This window comes from Amblyraja radiata, chromosome 6 (genome assembly GCF_010909765.2).
Source record: "Amblyraja radiata isolate CabotCenter1 chromosome 6, sAmbRad1.1.pri, whole genome shotgun sequence".
NCBI classification, from domain to species: Eukaryota; Metazoa; Chordata; class Chondrichthyes; order Rajiformes; family Rajidae; genus Amblyraja; species Amblyraja radiata.
Window position 1 is genome coordinate 41,841,470 of NC_045961.1, and position 15,418 is coordinate 41,856,887.

The following is a 15,418-nucleotide window of genomic DNA, read 5'->3' on the forward strand; positions in this document are numbered from 1 at the left end:
TTACAGTTTTCAGACTCTTATACCTTTTCCCGATGGCAGAAGTAAAATGAGAGTGTGGCCAGTATGGTTTGTCTGATGATACCCTGCTGCCTTTTTGAGGCAGCGACTCCTGTAGATCCCTTTGATGGTGGAGAGGTCAGTAGCCATGAAGGACTGGGCAGTGAAGCAGATGTCATGTCTGACATATTTATGAGGCAGTAGCAGCAGGGTAGATGGAGCAGAAGTGGTAAATGTAATGCATTGCCTTTTGAAAAGGCAGTCATCGAGCTGCCCCACATTGTTTTGCAAGGTAGGAGTTCATGGAGTGGGTGATAATGCATTGGCATGCATAGAGGATAAGGGGACCACTTTCAGGTTGTCCACAGAAGGTCATAAATTGTAGTGGAAATGTGATTGTCAGCTACTTACCCATCTATGCCCATCCCAATCTCCATCCTGGAGATCTTAGGGATCCAAGCTGCGATCGATCCTGGAGATCAGGGCTGGGACCATGACTGTTTTCAGTATATATTCAGGGCAGCACAGTGGTGTTGCTGGTAGAGCTGCTGCTGCTGCACAGCATGGGTTTGATGCTGACCTTGGGTGCTGTCGGAGTGGAGTTTGCATGTTCTACCTGTAGCCGCAAGGTTTTCCTCCGGGTGCTCCAGTTTCTTCCCACATCCCAAAGATGTGCGGGTTTATAGCTTGAGAATAGGTAGAGATCATTCCGCCCGCCCCCCCCCCCCCCCAGGGCTTTATATCTATCTTTCGTATAAACCAACATCTGCAGTTCTTTGTTTATACATAATGATTGGATAGGCCTCATTTGAAGTACTATGTGCCGTTTTGGTCACCCTATTACAGGAAGGATGTGCAGGCTCTGGAGAAGGTGCAGAAAGGTGTTTACCAGGATGCTGCCTAGATTGGAAGATATTAGTCATGAGAAGAGGTTGGACAAATTTGGATTGTTTCTCTAGAGCCTTGGAAGCTGAAGGAAGACTAATGGGCCTGTTCTACTTGGGTCGCCACATGTTTGTGGATGGTTTCCGGGGAGTCGCCTTCATGGCCGTGAGGAGCTCCCGCATTCTGGGAACTAGTTGCGGCCTCATTATGGTCGGCGTGAATTTTTCAACATGTTGAAAAATTAGCGGCGACTAGAATGAAGCCGCCATGGAGAGTAGCGAGAATTCTCGTGCCGCAGGTGGGTCGCCAGGAGGTCCAAGTGGGTTACCAGGAGGTCGAAGGTTCTCTTAGGTTCTCGTAGGTTGTAGCCGGTGCTGACCGGTGAATTTCATTGGCTCATTGGGGTAAAAAATGTAAGCAATAGTTTTCAGAACCAAGGATAACCGACCAGTAATGTTAATGTCTGCCAAGCTTCACAGCCGTGTATCTCTGGCTTCTTAAAAGTTGTCTCCATTCCTTCTCTCCCCCCTCCCTCCCCCTCTCCCCCCCTCTTTTAAAGGACCGTACACTGTGCTTTTTAGCTTCTTAATTACAGCACCAACCTTCCTGTTCATCACGGTGTGTGTCTGTATCACATTGGCTTTGCACTGTGTGAATTTCACTCACATAGTGCTCCCCCTGCTTGCCCTGTCCCCCACCTGCATAACGGTGAAGGAAGCGATGAGTTTGTGTGTTTTCCACTCTGACTGCCGCCGTTCCAGTTCGAGCCTGCACCGCCATTCAATATGATCATGGCTGATCATCCAACTCAGTATCCTGTACCTGCCTTCTCTCCATACCACCCCCTGATCCCTTTAGCCACAAGGGCCACATCTAACTCCCTCTTAAATATAGCCAATGAACTGGCCTCAACTACCTTCTGTGGCAGAGAATTCCAGAGATTCACCACTCTCTGTGTGAAAAATGTTTTTCTCATCTCGGTCCTAAAAGATTTCCCCCTTATCCTTAAACTGTGACCCCTTGTTCTGGACTTCCCCAACATCGGGAACAATCTTCCTGCATCTAGCCTGTCCAACCCCTTAAGAATGTTGTAAGTTTCTATAAGATCCCCCCTCAATCTTCTAAATTCTAGCGAGTACAAGCCGAGTCTATCCAGTCTTTCTTCATATGAAAGTCCTGACATCCCAGGAATCGGTCTGGTGAACCTTCTCTGCACTCCCTCTATGGCAAGAATGTATTTCCTCAGATTAGGAGACCAAAACTGTATGCAATACTCCAGGTGTGGTCTCACCAAGACCCTGTACAACTGCAGTAGAACCTCCCTGCTCCTATACTCAAATCCTTTTGCTATGAATGCTAACATACCATTCGCTTTCTTCACTGCCTGCTGCACCTGCATGCCTACTTTTAATGACTGGTGTACCATGACACCCAGGTCTCGTTGCATCTCCCCTTTTCCTAATCGGCCACCATTCAGATAATAGTCTACTTTCCTGTTTTTGCCACCAAAGTGGATAACCTCACATTTATCCACATTATACTGCATCTGCCACGCATTTGCCCACTCACCCAGCCTATCCAAGTCACCTTGCAGCCTCCTAGCATCCTCCTCACAGCTAACACTGCCCCCCAGCTTTGTGTCATCCGCAAACTTGGAGATGTTGCATTCAATTCCCTCGTCCAAATCATTAATATATATCGTAAATAGCTGGGGTCCCAGCACTGAGCCTTGCGGTACCTCACTAGTCACTGCCTGCCATTGTGAAAAGGGTCTGTTTACTCCTACTCTTTGCTTCCTGTCTGCCAGCCAGTTCTCTATCCACATCAATACTGAACCCCCAATACCGTGTGCTTTAAGTTTGTATACTAATCTCTTATGTGGGACCTTGTCGAAAGCCTTCTGAAAGTCCAGATATAACACATCCACTAGTTCTCCCTTATCCACTCTACTAGTTACATCCTCGAAAAATTCTATAAGATTTGTCATACATGATTTACCTTTCATAAATCCATGCTGACTTTGTCCAATGATTTCACCACTTTCCAAATGTGCTGCTATCCCATCTTTAATAACTGATTCTAGCAGTTTCCCCACTACCGATGTTAGACTAACTAGTCTGTAATTCCCCGTGTTCTCTTTCCCTCCCTTTTTAAAAAGTGGGGTTACATTAGCTACCCTCCAATCCTCAGGAACTACTCCAGAATCTAAAGAGTTTTGAAAAATTATCACTAATGCATCCACTATTTCTGGGGCTACTTCCTTAAGTACTCTGGGATGCAGCCTATCTGGCCCTGGGGATTTATCGGCCTTTAATCCATTCAATTTACCTAACACAACTTCCCGGCTAACCTGGATTTCACTCAGTTCCTCCATCACATTTGACCCCCGGTCCCTTGCTATTTCCGGCAGATTATTTATGTCTTCCTTAGTGAAGGCAGAACCAAAGTAGTTATTCAATTGGTCTGCCATGTCCTTGTTCCCCATGATCAATTTGCCTGTTTCTGACTGCAAGGGACCTACATTTGTTGTAACTTAACCTTTTCTCTTCACATATCTATAAAAACTTTTGCAGTCAGTTTTTATGTTCCCTGCCAGTTTTCTTTCATAATCTATTTTCCCTTTCCTAATTAAGCCTTTTGTCCTCCTCTGCTGGAATCTGAATTTCTCCCAGTCCTCTGGTTGGCTGCTTTTTCTGACTAATTTGTATGCTTCATCTTTTGTTTTGATACTATCCCTGATTTCCCTTGTTATCCACGGATGCACTACCTTCCCTGATTTATTCTTTTGCCAAACTGGGATGAACAATTGTTGTAGCTCATCATGCAGTCTTTAAATACCTTCCATTGCATATCCATCGTCAACCCTTTAAGAATCAATTGCCTGTCTATCCTGGCCAATTCACATCTCATACCTTCAAAGTTACCTTTCTTTAAGTTCAGGACCCTTGTTTCTGAATTAACAATGTCACTCTCCATCCTAATGAAGAACTCAAACATATTATGGTCACTCTTGCCCAAGGGGCCATGCACAACAAGGCTACTAACTAACCCTTCCTCATTACTCAATACCCAGTCTAGAATAGCCTGCTCTCTCGTTGGTTCCTTTACATGTTGGTTTAGAAAACTATCCCGCATACATTCCAAGAAATCCTCTTCCTCAGCACCCTTGCCAGTTTGATTCACCTAATCTATATGTAGATTGAAGTCACCCGTTATAACTGTTTTACCTTTGTTGCACGCATTTCTAATTTCCTGTTTGATGCCATCCCCAACTCCATTACTATTGTTAGGTGGCCTGTACACAACTCCCACTAGTGTTTTCTGCCCCTTAGTGTTTCGTAGCTCTACCCATATGGATTCCACGTCCTCCAAGCTAATGCCCTTCCTTTCTATTGCGTTAATCTCCTCTAACCAGCAACGCTACCCCACCTCCTTTTCCTTTCTGTCTATCCCTCCTGAATATTGAATATCCCTGGATGTTCAGCTCCCAGCCTTGGTCACCCTGGAGCCATGTCTCCGTGATCCCAACTATATCATAGTCATTAATAGCTATCTGCACATTCAACTCATCCACCTTATTACGAATGCTCCTTGCATTGAGACACAAAGCCTTCAGGCTTGTTTTTACAACACTCTTACCTCTTATACAATTATGTTGAAAAGTGGCCCTTTTTGATTTTTGCCCTGGATTTGTCTGCCTGCCACTTTTACTTTTCACCTTGCTACCTATTGCTTCTACCCTCATTTTACACCCCTCTGTCTCTACGCTCACACATTTAAGAAACCCTTTCCCTTTAACTCCATCCTCGACTATCCCATTTGACACCCCACCCCCCCTTATACCCGAATGTTAGCTCTGCCACATTAATGATATTTCTGATCATTTGGCCACTTTATAGTTCAGAGTATTTTGATTAAAAGTGAGGAAGAATAGACACTTACACAAGGACAACGCTTGCACTGTATAATTCTTCTTAACAAACAAAAACCCTCTCCAGTGAGCCCTTAGCTATAACAGAAAACAAGTGGCTACTGCAGTAATGATTTGGAGTTTACAGCATTCATTCGTTATATTCCTTCAATAGCCGTTGTGTTGAGATTAACTGCTTAAATGGTCTGCAGCTGTCTGTTATGAATTAGGGGAGTTTAATCAAAGTATTTCTAATGTAGAATGCAATGATAATACACCGGGGATGTACTATTTAAGAGATAATGATGGTTTCAGAAGATCACTGTTGTAATGCTCAGTGCTCTGCCTTCAGAACTAGATTTGTTGTTGTACTGAATTTCCTTAATGGACCAGTGAAAACCTGCCTAATGTGGGATTGTTTGATGGGACTGACAGAACTGGAATTAGCCCATTGCTGTTTACTGCACACAGCCATTAAGATTAATTGCTGCCAGATACTTTTGACTGTTTTTATCTGCAGGAAAGAAAGTGTCACTAATGGTTTTATAAATTGAGTTTCTACTAATGGTGGTAGAAAGCGACCTGTGCTATAAAGCTTGCTGACAGTGGCTGGGCTCTACCTGCTGATGGCTTATGTTTTACTGGGTAATGGTTGAGGTCCCAATTGAAAGACAATAATTAATGTAAATTCCGGGAAAACTTTATTACTATTTCTAAATAGAGCTGAGTTTCAAAAAATCCTTTAGATTCTTTTAGATTATAAAATGCTCTTCATAAACGGAAGGGTGGTAAGGCGGCAAATTAACCCAGTTTCGCTTAGTTTAGTTTAGAGATGGAAACAGCATGGAAACAGGCACGTTGGCCTATCGAGTCCACTCCCACCATCGATCACTTGCCCACACTAGCTCCAACTTCACATCCACTCCCTACACACCAGAGACAATTTACTTACTGAATAGTGAAAGACATGGATAGAGGGGATGTGGAGAGGATGTTTTCACCTGTGGGAGAGTCTAGAACCTGAGGCCATAGCCCAGGATAAAAGGACCTACCTTTAGAAAGACGATGAGGAGGAATTTATTAAGTCAGATGGTTGTGAATCTGTGGAATTCATTGCCACAGAAGGCTGTGGAGGCCAAGTCAATAGATATTTTAAGGTGGAGATTGATAGATTCTTGATTAGTATGAGTGTCAGGGGATATGGAGAGAATGCAGGAGAATGGAGAAGATAGATTAGCCGTGATTGACTGTGTAGCCGGACACAGTGCGAACTCCACCTTCAGGTTCACCGACGACACCACCGTTGTTGGACGAATTACAGATGGTGATGAGTCAGAGTATAGAAGTGAGATCGACCGAGTGACCAAATGGTGCCAGCACATCAACCTGGCTCTCAATATCAGTAAAACCAATGAACTGATTGTGGACTTTCGAAGAGGAAAGATTAGGACCCACAATACTGTTTATGGTGGAGAGAGTCAAAAACGTCAAATTCATGGGTGTGCATATTTCCGAAGATCTTTCCTGGACCCAGCACACTGATGCAATTATAAATAAAGCACATCAACGCCTCTACTTCCTGAGAAGATTACGGAGACGGTATGTCAAAGAGGATTCTCTTGAATTTCTACAGGTGTACAGTAGAGAGCATATTGACTGATTGCATCATGGCCTGGTTCGGCAACTTGAACATCCAGAAGCAGAAAATATTGCAAAAAGTTGTGCCCAGTCCATCACAGGCTCTGACCGCCTCACCTTCAAAATGATTTATCGGAGTCGCTGCCTCAAAAAGGCAGCCAGCATCATCAGAGACCCACATCATCCTGTTCACACACTCACTTAACCACTGCCATCGGGAAGAAGGTACAGGAGCCTGAAACATCCAGGTTCAGGAATAGCTGCTTCCCTACAGCCATCAGGCTATTAAACACTACAACCTCAAATAAGCTCTGAACTTCAATAGACATTATTATTATTATTATTATTATTATTACTTTTATTATTATTATTATTATTATTACTACCATTGGGTCTCTGTCACACGGGAGACCTGGTCCCCCAATGCAACCCGTTCCCCAATGCAATATTTCACCCACTCACCCGGTCCCCCAATGTAACCCGTTCCCCAATGCAATATTCCCCCACTCACCCAGTCCCCCAATGCAATGTTCCACCACTCACCCATAGCCCCCAACTGCACAGACGTGGCTCATTTTCCCTTATCCCCCAACACTCCCTCCTCACCTCCCCAGAATTACGATGAAGTTGTACTTGAGGTGGGGGGCTGTCTCGGGTAGGGGCCCGAGCGTCCTGGAGCCCGGGGAGGGTGAGGGGTGAGGCTGGGACTGTTGGGGATTGTCGGGGGGTGGTGGGGGGGTGGTGAGCGTTCTGGAGCCGGGCGAGGACTTGAGGTGGGAGCTGTTGGGGGGGTGGGGGGGGATGTTCCCTGCACTGGCTGGAGCTTATCCCAACAGTGTTCATTGGCAGCGGAGATCCATTGTGATGTAACTGTCGAGTGGCGGAATGTTCATGGCAGCGTATGTAAATGAGATCTCATTGTGATTGGAGGACTGTGAGATGCCATTGCGACACCATAGCTGCAACTGCCAGCACTAAAGTGTTGAAGTGATTCTTTCTCAAAGTGGATTTAGTAAACTTAAGAGTATGATAATTTGTAAAATATAACATGAATCTGAACTAAACTTTATACAAACAAACACGGGACAAATGTGAGTAAGGTGGTCCAAAAATGTTAGCGCTGTTGTGTACCATTTCGGCGTAAGTCCAGCAGCTCAATCACACGCACGCAGACATCCAAACAAGATGACATTTTAAATTATATACTAGACTAAGTGGGACCCGTTGGGTCCCAGATTCACACAGGAGGGCCGGTGCCTCAACGCAATATCCCACCATTCCACCAATTCCAATATTGCTGGCCGGGGGAGGGGGGGGGGTGCTTTCTGGAGCGCTAGCATGGTGTTGTGGGCTGAAGGGTCATAATCAATCAATCAATCCAGAGGGCTAGTATGGACATTGTGGGCCGAATGAATTCATGTGAAAAATCCTCGGGGCCTGCTCAGCGGAGGAGTGGTCAAGATGAGACTTATTATAGATATAGATATATAGATATACTAGACCAAGTGCAGACCCGTTGGGTCTGTTCCCCCAACGGGGAGGGGGCATGCGGCGTCACACACACTAACTATCCCCCCCCCGCGCACACGCTAATTACCCCCTAATTACCCCCACACACGCTAATTATATTAATATTATTAATTTGCTCATTTTACCCCATAACCACCCTATCTACTGATGCATAGCCCCCAACGCAGTCACATCTAGAGAGGGGGGGCGGGGTGGAGAGTGAGGGCAGAGAGAGAAGGGGCAGAGACAGAGAGAGAGAGGCAGAGATAGAGAGAGAGGGGCAAGAGGGAGAGGGGGTGGAGGGGAGAAGAAGAGGGAGGGTGGGTGATGGGGGAAAGGTGGGGGAGGAGGGGAGATAGGGAGGGGAGGAGAGAGAGAGGGGAGGGGAGGAGAGAGGGGGTGAGAGTGAGGGGGAGAGAGAGGGGGTGCTGAGGGGGGTGAGGGGAGGTGGGGAGCAGGGAGGGGGAGGGAGGGTGGAGGGAAGAGGGTAGGGTGGGTATAGGGGAAGGGGGTATAGGGGAGGGAGGGTGGGGGAGGGGATGGAGGGGAGGAGGGAGAGAGAAAGAGGGGAGAGAGCGAGAGAGGGGGAGAGAGTGGGGGCAGGGGGGGGAGGAGGAGGGGGGGAGAGGGGGAAGGAGAGAGGGGAGGGGGGGAGAGGGGGGGAGAGGAGGTGCTGAGTGAGGGGGAGAGAGAGGGGGTGCTGAGGGGGGGGTGAGGTGAGGGGAGGGGGAGAGGTGGGGAGGGGGGAGAGTGGAGGGAAGGGGGTAGGGGGTGTGGAAGGGAGGGGGGTTTAGGGGAGGGTGGGGGAGGAGATGGAGGGGATGGGGAGGAGGGGGAGAAAAAGAGGGGAGAGAGAGAGGGGGATGAGGGGGGGAGGGGAGAGAGAGGGGGGAGAGAGAGGAGGGGGGGAGAGAATGGGGGGGAGAGGTGGGAAGAGAGAGGAGGGGAGAGAGAGAGAGTGCCTTTTTAATTCAAACCAACCATATTTCAATTTCAAACCACATTAAGGGCACTCACCTTGGTGAATGGTGATTTAAAAAAAAAACATTAATATGTCTGATTTTTCATCGATGGGAAAAATCCTCTGGTCCAGGAAGGCAGACGTGGGCTCTGAACGAGGTGGCCAAAAATGACGGCCGTAGGTGGCGGCGTTCTCTCAGAAATCGCAGCACAGTGCGCCAAAAGCGGTCAAGATCAGACTTTTAGTAATATAGATACTACCCCAGGTGGGACCCGTTGGGCCCTATTCCCCCAAAACAATAATCCACCACTCACCCGGGGGCGGCGTCGGTGGAAAGTTCGGGATTTTTTTTTGTAAAACATTGGGAGGCTGCGTCTGCGCTCCCCAGAGCCAATGAATGGACTCGATGTTGGGGGCGGTGTCGGCGATCCCTGGAGACAATCAACGGGGGGGAATATGTATAAACACTGCTGTAATTTCTACGTGGTGAAACGAAATTGTATAAAAATGGCCTTTATAAAAAGCTGACAATATACACTTTAACCACATGTGATTTTTTTTTCTATTACAAATCTCAAATTGTGGAGTACAGAGGCAAATAAATAAATGATGGGTCTTCGTCCCAAACATTATGGAGGGCACTGTGAATAAGGATACCATTACATGTGTGTTAGCTGAAAATGAAAGTTACACATATCCTTGCATATCCTTGTAAAGGCAGACTAATTCTGGTACTAGTCCTAAATCAATAGCATTTTCCTCACGGAATCCACTTTTTGCTTAAATCTGTGAGAATAGTCATGGGTGAAATACGGCAATATTTTTCCACCAATGTTGACAGCAAGAAGCAAAGAGGTTCTAGGGTTCATTGGGATTTTTCCAAGTAATTGCAACATACTCTCATTTATCTGTTCTCTTTGTACCTGGAATTCCCATGCAACGGACCAAAATGTCTAAGACTATGATGCGTACATAAAGTTTTAGAGGAATACAGTTCAGCCTTAAAATATTGAATTTCAGTATGAACCATTATTATTTAGAGCAAAAAGGAAACAATATTGCTCAGCAATTTATTTAAAGGTTTATGCATGGAATGTTAATGCGTGATGAACGGCACTTAATATTTTTAGCACGTCTTAGACAACCAGAATGGTCATGTAATCAGCACCACCCCCATTCCCATGGATCTAGAGAGCTGAGAGGATACTGCATTTTTGAATAATTACATCCCATGGGTCGAATTATAGCCCATTGCTTTCCCCAGGTCAAATCTTCTCTTTATAGGAGAGTAGACAACAATATTATAGTGGATTAACTGTCATATTCATGCAGTCACACAGTCACACAGCGTAGAGTCACACAGCGTAGAACCAGGCCCTTCAGCCCAATGTGCCCACACCGACCAACATGTGCCATCTGCACTAGTCCCACCTGCCTGTGTTTGGCCCATATCCCTCTATACCTGTCCTATCCATATACCTGTCTAAATGTTTCTTAAACATTGCGATAGTACCTGCCTCAACTACCTCCGCCAGCAGCTCATTCCATAAACCCACCGCCCTTTGTATTGCAACATATTGGGTTGAAGTCAGTCCTAAATTTTAAAAGGAATCACTCTACTCATGAAGCTGCTGCTCTTTGACTGGAGAAATTGTACACACTGGTGAATCACTCTTTGTCATGTATGGGATTCCATGCACAGGATAACACAGACTTAGGAAGGAAAGCTGAAGCTGGCAAATCAATGCCATTATTATTTATACCATAGTTATACGATTCAATTTGTTTACCAAATTATTTTTTTCTTTATTTAGTCCTAATCTCACATGGCGAGATGTGCAGCACCTTATTGTCCGGACCTGCAAGATCACTGACCCTTTGAGCAAAGACTGGAAGATAAATGGAGCAGGCTACCATGTTCATCACAAGTAAGAAACCAATTCATTAAAGGTTTTTTTTATATGTGTGTGGAGTTGTGTCTTTGTATTTAAGGAATTGCATTAAAGTCAGATTTGGTTGATTGAGTTGGAGATGAAAATATGGAGGAAAGAAATTGTGATTAGACCAAGAACAGGCCTGGATCTTAAATTCCAAAGAAAAAAGAAAAAAAATCAATGCTGCTTGAAGCAACATAACTGTTTTCTCTATTAATTGAAAATGTTATCTTCCTTTGAAAATCCCTTTGGTTAAAACACTCTGGTTGCCAATGCTACACATATTTTCCTGTTGAAAATATTATTAATGATTTCTGTCTGCGAATGAAACTATTTCCTGCAGCTGAACCAAAATGATTTTCTTCAAGTGCAACTGTGGTCGTATTTTTTTTAGCTTTCTTACGAGAAATGACTGGTTTTCATTTCTCATTGCCCCCTGGCTTAAGCAGTGGAATTCTATGACATGGACATTTACCAGAGGAAGAAAGTTACAGCATCACAGTAGGAACCTAATGCCAGTCCGACAGATAAGAGTACTGAAGTATTCAAATATTGTTGTTAAGGGCAGCTATATGAAGACTTAAAGAGAGAGAGAAAAATGGAATGATAAATCAGTTCGCCTGACATCAGTGGTTGGGAAAGTGCTGCATCCATAACTAAGGAAGTTGGAACCAGGAATCTAATAATAGGAATGGTCAGAGTTTGTACAGTTTTATGAAAGAAAATCATATTTTACACATCAGCTGGAGGTGTTTGAGGTCATAAGGGGATAAGAGCAAACCAGTCATTGTCGTTGTCAGGTTGGGAAGCCATGGGCCATGACTGATGGAGCAAAGAGGGATCAGAGTTGAGAGCCATGCTATTTGCAAGTTGTATCAATGATTTTAATAAAGTTATCAAATATTATGTATCCAAGTTTGCCGATGATACAAAGTGAGGTATCAGTGTTGGCCGGCCGTGAGGAGAGTACTGATGGGCTTCAGAGAAATGTAGACTGGCTACGTGAATAGGCAATTACATGGCGGATGGAATACAGTGTGGAAAAAGTTAATGTCATCCGCTTTGTTAGAAAAAATAGAAAACTAGCAATTTATATAAAACAGCAAGAGATTTCTAAATTAATGATTTTTAAAATTAATACAGTAGACAACTTTGTTTGTGTGCTATCCAGTGAAATCATACTATACTCGTTTGCAATCAACCAATACACAAGTACAACAGGTAATGGAAAGAGAAAAGTACAAGAGTGCTGTGTTATGGCATTACAGTTACAGAGAAACCTTACAGAAGGAGCTGTTCCTGAATCTGGTGGAACATTGGAACAGCTTTTGTGTCTTCTGCCTGATGAGAAAGGGGTGAATGACTGGGGTGGAAATGGTTCTTGATAAGTTCATAGGTTCATGTCATAGGAGCAGAAATAGGCCATTCGACCCATCGCATCTACTCCACCATTCAATCATGGCTGATCTAACTTTCCTCTCAACCCCGTTCTCCTGCCTTCTCCCCATAACCCTTGACACCTTGCTAATCAAGAATCTGCCAATCTCCACCACAGAAATACCAATGACCTGGCCTCCACAGCCTTCCGTGGCATTCAATTCCACAATGATTGTGTTGACAGCTTTCCCGAGGCAGCGTAAAGTGTAGATGGAATTAATGAGGGCAGAGGGTTGGTGGGTGTGGGGAGGCTGGTTCGTATGATGAACTCGGCTATTTCTACAACAATTTCTTGTGCTCTTAGGCAGAAATGTTGCCAAATCAACCTGACCAAGTGTCCTTGATTGATGATTGAGGTGAGGGTGGAATTGAGTCAGATGCAGGGTCAACTGTCGGCCAGTTACTGGAGGGGAACTCTAACAGTAGATGGATGACTGAGTGGGGGTGGCAGCTGGAAGTATCTTTGATTGGTTTTGGATGAGACATGCGCGGCACCTTATCAGAGACCTTCTGAAAATACAGGTAAACCACATCCGTTGACTCTCCTTTGTCTATCCTGCTATTTAATTCCTCAAAGAATTCCAACAGATTTGTCGGATAATCTCGCTTTCACAAAACCATGCTGACTTTGGCCTATTTTATCTGAGCTTCTAAGTACTCATCCTTTATAATGGACTCCAAAATCTTATCTGCCACTGAAGTCAGGCTAACTGGCCTATAATTTCCACTCTACTGCTTTTCTCCCTTCTTGAACAATGGAGTGATATTTGCAATTTCCCAATCATTAGGAAACTCTCCTGACTCTAGTGATTATTGAAGATCACAACTAATGCCTCTCCAATCTCTGGGGCCAACTCTTTCAAAACCCTACAGTGCAGTCCATCTGGTCCATGTGACTTATCCACTTTCAGATCTTTTAACTTCCAAAGTTCCTTCTCCTTAGTAAAATCCACTCCACTAACTTCTACCCACCAACCCTCTTGAATTATAAGCATGTTGCTAGTGTCTTCCACTGTGTAGACTGATGCAAAAACGGTGCCATTTCTTTATTCCCCAATATCACTTCTCCAGCATCATTTTCCAGCAGTCCACTCTTGCCTCTTTCTAACTCTTTATATATCTGAATAAACATTTGCTCTCCTCTTTAATATTATTGGCTAGTTTACTTTCATATTTCATCTTTTCTCCCTGTACTGCCTCTTTACTTACTTTCTATTTATTTTAAAAGCTTCCCAATCCTCTGACTTCCCACTAATCTTTGCAATGTTGCATACCTTCTATTTTAGTTTTATGCTGTCTTTGACTTCCCTTGAAAACCACGGTCACCTCATTCTCCCGTCAGAATCGTTCTTCCTCTTTGGAATGAATAGATCCTGCATCTTCTGAATTATTCCCAGAAATTCCTGCCATTGCTGTTCCACCGTCATTTCTGCTAGGGTCCCTTTCCAATCAACTTTAGCCAGCTCCTCCCTCCCTCATGCCTCTGTCGTCACCTTTACTCAGCTGTAACACCGACACATCCAATGTCATCTTCTCCCTCTCAAATTGCAGGTTGAATGTTATCATATGAAGGTCACTGCGTTTCAACCTCCTAGTGGTTTCATTACCATAAGCTCCATAATCAAATCTGGCTCATTACACAACACTAAATCCAGAATTGCCTTTTCCCTGGTAGGCTCCACAACAAGCTGTTCTTTTTGCTTGCTAGCCAAACAGATCAGATATACCATACATAAATACAATCAAGTCAAACTCAAGTGCAATAGATAGAGAAAAGGAGAAGGTACAGAGTGTAGTATATGCAGTAGTTCTCAGAGAGAGAAGCGAGTGTCACCAAACTTCTGAATTCTCTGGGGTGGAACCCTCTCCAAGACAGATGTGAAGCTCACCGTTTGGCCTGTTTTTACAAAATGTTAAATGGTCAGCTCGACATAGACTACAAGACCTACACCAAACCCAAACCAATTAGGAGCAGACGAGGGCATTCGATCCAATTTGTGATCCCAGCTACAAAGACAGATGTATACAGCAATTTGTTCTTCCCCCGCACAATTAAAGCATGGAATAATCTCCACCCTACTATAGTTACCCAACCAGATGCAACTAAATTTAAAGTAGCTCTTTCTTCCCAATAACCCTTTCTGGCTTAAGCCCTCCCTTCACCACCTCCAGTTTAAATTCCATTTGGAATATTTTGGAGGACCAAGAAAACAAGAAAACAAGAAACCAAGCAGTGTAGCACATCAGTACCGTAGACAGTGGGATACAAGTGAATCAGATAGCACCCTTACTTATGGAAGGATTGTTCAGAAACATAATAACAGAGGGAAGAAGCTGTTCCTGAGTCTGGTACTGGGTGCTTTCAAGCTTGTGGATCTTTTGCCTGATGGCAGAAGGGAAAATAAATAAATTCTGGTGTGAGACAATTCTTTGATTATGTAGGCTGCTTTTCCGAGTCATCGTAAAATGAAGCTAAAGTCAATGGTCCGTTTGATGGATTTGTTTCAATGAAAATCCCCGAAACAATATTCAAATGTATGTTGCAAGTGATTGCATGTCACACTGCATAGAACATAGAACATAGAACAGTATAGCACCAGGAACAGTCCCTTCGGCCCACAATGTCCGTGCCGAATATGATGCCAAGTTAAACTAATCTCTTCTGCCCGCATGTTACCTCAATTTCCTACATATCCATGTGCCTATCAAAAAGCATCTTAAATACCACTTTCATATCTGCCTCCACCACCACCCATGGCAGCACTTTCCAGGCACCCACCACTCTCTGTGTAAAATAACTTCCCCGCACATCTCCTTTAAATTTGGTCCCTGTCACCTTAAAGGTGTGCCTTTTAGTCTTTGACATGTCCATTCAGGGGAAGAGTTTCTGACTGTCTACCCTCTCTATCCTTCTCATAATTTTATGCACTTCTATCAGGTCTCCCTCAGTCTCTGACAAACCAGAGAAAACAATTCAAACCTATCCAACCTCTCCCTATAACTAATACATGTCCAATCTATTTTGTACATTGACATGTTGGGAGCATGGAGGACTCAGTGGCTCATTGTGATATTTGGAGGGGCTCTATCAATTTCCATTAAAAATGAATTTTCATTATTATTTAATACCCTAAATAAGTTTTCCTC

At 44.3% G+C, this 15,418-nt stretch overlaps 1 protein-coding gene across 1 annotated transcript in view; it reads left to right on the forward strand.

The window, feature by feature from the left end:
* Positions 1 to 15,418, forward strand: part of LOC116974287 (PC3-like endoprotease variant B) — a 699,630-nt gene that overhangs the window by 477,250 nt on the left and 206,962 nt on the right. The window contains exon 12 of the mRNA XM_033022605.1: positions 10,715 to 10,828. Within this exon, the coding sequence (XP_032878496.1) occupies positions 10,715 to 10,828 (114 nt within the window). The remainder of the gene's footprint in view (positions 1 to 10,714; positions 10,829 to 15,418) is intronic.